Genomic DNA, 5,793 nt, shown 5'->3' on the forward strand with positions numbered 1-5,793 from the left:
GAGCTGAATCTAGAACAGTGGGTAGAGATTTCTTTTCTTTTTCTCTCCCCACCTGACAAGAGGGCAAGCACCCCTACACAGTGTCTAAAATTTTACCCGAGATGCTGAAGGTGATGTTTCAGATTCATTTCACCTGACTCCTTAGGTGCGCCTGGCTGCTTCAGATAGGTTCATAAGGAGCAAACAGGCAAGTTATGGTTTTCTTACTTCTCCTTTGAATCAGTGAAAGAGTTAATTTTAATAAGAAAGTGTAAGAATTATAGTGTATGTGCTAGGGATTAAAGATCAGCTATTATAAATTGTCAATCTATAAGCCACCAGCCACTACCTCGCATTGCACTTTGACCTTATGTTTATATGTAACAGGAAAGCGCTGTTCTTAGCCCAGACAGGAGGGGACAACTACGGCTCCAGGAGCAGCTGGGGAGAGGACACAGAAAGTGTTTACTACATGGAGATGGATACGATATTTGGTAGAAATAAAGAAGAACATCCAGAGCCCATAAAAGCTGAGGTGAAAGGTAAGTGAAAGAAAATCCGTTCTAATATGTGCGGTTACTTTGTTTTTTTCAAATATGTAAACACTGAAACATTTGTTCACCCAAAACAGCACTGAAAAGGGAAACTGAGAAAGCGAGAAACCTTAAGTGAATTTTGTTTAAAGGACTGAGGTCAGATAATATTTGTGCCCCGACTGTGAGATTTTTCTCACTTTATGAGCATTTCTGTGTACTTTTCCAAAAAGTCAGTTTGAACAGGATTCACTGAAGTTGGTGGTGAGGGACGAAGTCTCAGGATTTAATCTGGTGACACCCCCTCCGCCATGGCTCTGCTCAGACTTTCGGTTTCTCCTCTCTGTAACCCTTCCCTACCCTCCCTCTGTCTACTCACAGTCTTCCTTGCCTCTTGGAGAGGGACACCAAAATTGGGACTCTTCAACAATGGTATTTCTGAATAGAAAAGCAGCAGTAATAAATGCCACTGTGTACCATTAAAAAGAGGGTTCAGAAGTTAATCTAGTAAAAACTGCGAGTGTCCTTCACAGAGATAAAGTTGCTCTCTAGGGATGAACGCTTGATAAATCTAGTATTTTTACTGCTTTTTTTTTTTACTTTACAGAAGGGTTTTCTGCTACAGCTACAGGAAAGATTTGTTGCTGAGACCCCCTATTTAGTAACTATATGCCACATTTTTTGTAACATGTAGTCTAAGAAATGGTATGCATCTAATACCAATTTTAAAGTCAATTCCCAAGTACGACACTTAAAAAGATGACAATTAAAACTTGCATGACCTTGTTGTTCAGTTTGGTGGCTGAATTGGAAAAGATGTTGTTTCAAGTCAAAGTCCTTTGTTATAATTTGCCGTAGGTTTATGCCTTTCAATTTTCTTTTGCTCAAGACAAAAACTTATTATTGAAATATTTGAAGTTGTTTGCAAACAAACCATTTATCAGACTTGATCTGCATATTTCAAAAAATAAAATTATGTATGCAAAATATTCGTTCAGTGGTAATGATGATTCAGTATTTACCAATCATGAAAACTAAAGAGAACCTCGACCTCATTAAATATTTTGCTAGCCCTGAGCTCTGCTGGCATTTTGGCTCCTTGTTACTCAATATGTACACTGTAAATATGACCCCGTATTTCTAACGTAATCTGTAATTTAACCCGTGCTCTCCTAAACACTGTACAGCCATGTGACTGTATGACACTCCGTTGCTATGATAACAAACTTCCAAATATTTTGAGATTTTACTGTGTCACTATTGTCTCCTCACATGGTATAGAAAAGTATCATTATTTCCACTTCAGATAAAAGTCTGAAGCAAAAAAGATGCAAGGTCCAGATTTTTAAAGCTATTTAAGCACTTTAGGATGCTGATTACTACCCAGTGTGATTTACAAAAATTCTTAATTCCCACTAAGAGGAATTTTCATCTGAAAACCTCACTAGATGACCCTTTGCTCCATGCTTTTGATACTGGAATTATGCCAGAAACGACACTGATTTACACCCGAAGTTTCAGAAGCTGCATTGAGTCCACAGTGCCTTAAAAAGATCACCTTTTTTCCCTGTTTATCTCTTCCAGTAAAATTATTTTATTGGCCTGTCCTGGAACTTTTCGAGCATCATTAATCCGATATAGAGGAATAATTTCTAAACAAAATTTTTAGCCCTAGGAGCTGTAAGATGTTCACTGAATTGCAGAAATTTCTTGAATGATGGGCCCCCAAGCAGAAGACAGTTTAACTGAATCAAAACCCCACAAGACCTCATATGCAGAAGTATTACATTTTCACTGCAGGGAAAGGAGGACTGCAATGCATCAGTTCTGACAAAATTTAATATTTCCATGGGAGGACATTTCTGTTTGTTGTAAAGGGAGTAATAATAAGAAAGTGTGTCCACATATTCAACATGAGGTCACAAACAAAATGATAAGGAAAATTAAAAGTTCTGAATAGCTGTTTATGCAGAGACAATGTTCAGTGCAGGAATTGTGTGGAAATGTGTAGTATGTGATCTTAAATATTCCCTCAGGAGGTGTACACACAAAGAGGCAAGTGAAGCTTTTAATTTAATACCTGATATGCTTTTGTACAGCTCTTTAACCCTAGTGATATTCTTTAATTGTTGTTATTCTGTGTGTCAAATGTATTTCTTGCAGGGATTTGATGAAGAACATTTTGTATTCCAACCTCAACAGTATTTATATATTTTTAGTATAATATTCCTACCGTTTATTTGTGTTCAAAAAACACTGACATTCCGACTAGTGTCACAAAAGCACTCCCCAAATGACATTACATTATGTTGTGTAATTTATTTAACTACATTTTTACTGGAATTCATTTAGCCTGAAGTTTAAATTGATGTACTGAAGGTCAATGCAAGTCATATAACCTATAAAATATGTTTATTTCTCATAAGCACTAGCTTTTCCTGGCATGAGTGAAAGGGTTTAAATATATCACTTTAAAACTGGAGTGCAGGAAAGAAAGGTCCAACTTTATTTAATTCCTGATATTTAGCAAATTACGTTCCACCAATCTCATCTTCTTGTAGTAATCTCATATAGCAATATTCATGCAGAATATTACTAGTGCCATGTTTTTAAGCAGGTCATCTTTTTGTTAACCAAAACTCCAACCTAATTATATGCTGTTACAAATCTTGACTTACAGCCATAGCCTGTCTGCCTATAGGAAGCCTATGCCCTCAGGAGAATCGTCCTGTAACATGCCCCTCGCCTAAGCGAATGGATACCGGTATCTCCTTTTTGTTCACAGGTCAGCTGCCCACGTGGTTGCAAGGGATACTTCTCCGAAATGGCCCAGGGATGCACACGATAGGGGACACTAAGTATAACCACTGGTTTGATGGCTTGGCTCTGCTGCATAGCTTTACATTTAAAAATGGTAAGTTGTTGCACATCAGATTAAAAAAAGCTTAACAACCCAGATCTTGGTTGCTAATTCTGTTTTGAGTTTGATTAGCGTTAGAATGTTGTGGGTTTAGTCTGCAGAGTGGCATGTGTGGTGAGGTGGTAACCGCTTTGGGGAAGGCCTCTTCAAACATACACTCACACCTCACTCTCTGCAGCAGCAGGAGGAGTATCTCTGCTGGGCTGTTATCAGAGATAGAGCATGTTCTCCTTTTTTTCTGGAGTCCCAAAGTTCAATATTCTTTGCGCTGCAGGACAGCCTGCAACCAGCTCTGAGCAGGTCACTGCAGGGCAGCCTTTGCCGTCCACCCAGAGCAGGAAAACCTCTATTGTTTCAAACTGGATCAACCAAAAGTACTGTAATATCCAGAGGTTTTTCTGTTGTGGATGAACAACCTAGTTTCAGGGGAGACTAACATTCCCCTTTTGGGATTTGGTTGCAGCTATAACAGCTACCAGGAGAGAAAGTGGGCCACTGTGTCACTTCATATATCAAACCTCACTGACGTATACCTGACACCCCTGCAAGCAGTCCTCCTACTTGTCATCCTTATGGAGGGAAAACAGGCAGCTCCTCTATCCAAAACAATTTCATTTTTTGTTTTCAGTTAAAGCACTTTCTACCAGTTCAGCTGTTTTACATTGTGAGGCAGGATGTTTTACACCTAGATTTTTGCTGCAAAATATGTGTCTGTAAAAGAACTGGGTTTTCCTCCTGTCATCCTCCCTTCCTGGTGTTTACTTTTTAGTTTGCATTTCTGTCATTGGAGGCATTTAATGCAACTGCAATTTCTCCTTGCCTGTCCAGCTCTAGATCCTTAACAAAATAACCTATAAAGAAATGACCAGTTTTATTAAAATTGCCTGTATATTTTACTTACCTAAAGCAAACAGAGCTCAGTTAGTTCAAGTATAGTGGTCCATTAAATTGTTTAGGATAGACATTGATTCCTTCAAGCAATTTGTTACCCTCTCATAATTAAATTTTGCCAATAAAGGAGATCTGTCACCACCCACACATTGATGTATAATTAATCATTTTTACACAGATTGTTTTGGTTTACTGGAATAGTTTATCCAAATCCCTCCTTTCCTCTCCCCAGTCCCCCAGTATTGTCCAAACCCGCTGGGAGTCAAGGAAGCTAGACGAATTGTAACAAATCACAGCAGCCACAAGAACAGTCCCGGGTTCCTCAGAGAGCTGACAAACCCTTCCAAAACAGGGAGTTAAGGGCATTGTCGGTTTCATTGCAAACTTTTCTCAGTGAAAGGACAGCTGCTTGAGAAACTCTTTCTCTGACTTTACCTATGCTAATTTTCTAAAGAACTCAGTATGAAATGTGATTGAAACCTGTTTGGCCTTTGTCAGGTGAAGTTTACTACAGAAGTAAGTATCTCCGAAGCGACACATACAACTGCAATATAGAAGCGAATCGAATCGTCATGTCTGAGTTTGGAACTATGGCTTATCCAGATCCATGCAAAAACATATTTGCCAAGTAAGCAATGCTTTTTCCAATAAGATTTTTCTCTTTACTTCTCTCTCCAGCACAAATGTCTTTCTCTTTACCCTTGACAGATATTTACAAATAGGAAATTTGGTTTCTAAATTTACAGTTTCCAAATGCTGACAAGGCCAAGGGATACATCCAGCACCGTACACTCTATGGGTTATTCTAAGGCAAATATTTAAAATTCATTTTATCAGCAATATTGGCTGTTTTATTCACTATTGCAAGTACATTTTGTTGTAATTTTGAAAAACCAAGTATTTTCTTTCTCAAGTGTTTCACAGAAGCTTATAAAAATTATACTCTGTAAGGGGAGAAGAAGCAAGAAAGGAAAAGATTAAGAGATAAGGAAGAAATTTTTGAAAAGTTCATTCAACAAAAAAAAGAAAAGCATCAATAACTGAAAAAGATCAGAAAAACTTCTGGATTAAAGACCATTTTTACCAAAACAAAAAGAAAGTGATGAGAAACTTCAATTGTTTCTTGACTCACGTGCAGCGCTTTGAAGGACTGCACCCATAGGCCTGAGCTAATCTTATGTTCAAACTCAGAACCACTTGGGATCATTGTAATAGCTGCTTTCGTACCATTAGAAAGGGTGATAGGCTGTGTATGAGAGGCAAGGTGTAAGTCATCATGATATCACCTCTGATATCTCGTAAAATCGGCTGTGGATATTCCCTGACAAATGCAAGTAGCTTACTCATCTCCTCTTCCTGTCTGAACTACCTCTAATGACCGTGAACTTGATATTTGGTAAGAGCACTTGCATAGTTATTGCAAAATAGTTGGTATGTTCTAAGTTGTTACCCTGAGATAAGATGCTTTTC

General features: G+C 38.2%; 1 protein-coding gene across 1 annotated transcript in view; it reads left to right on the forward strand.

Moving 5' to 3' along the window:
* Nucleotides 1–457: 457 nt before the first annotated feature.
* The window catches only part of BCO1 (beta-carotene oxygenase 1), a gene marked incomplete at both ends in the record, with an annotated part of 14,054 nt that continues 8,718 nt past the window's right edge, over nt 458–5,793 (forward strand). The window contains 4 exon segments of the mRNA XM_082489504.1: nt 458–521; nt 3,298–3,426; nt 4,822–4,950; nt 4,953–5,053. Coding sequence (XP_082345630.1) covers nt 458–521; nt 3,298–3,426; nt 4,822–4,950; nt 4,953–5,053 — 423 coding nt within the window.

This window comes from Vanellus vanellus, assembly GCF_965231255.1.
Source record: "Vanellus vanellus genome assembly, chromosome: 12".
In the NCBI taxonomy this organism is placed as follows: domain Eukaryota; kingdom Metazoa; phylum Chordata; class Aves; order Charadriiformes; family Charadriidae; genus Vanellus; species Vanellus vanellus.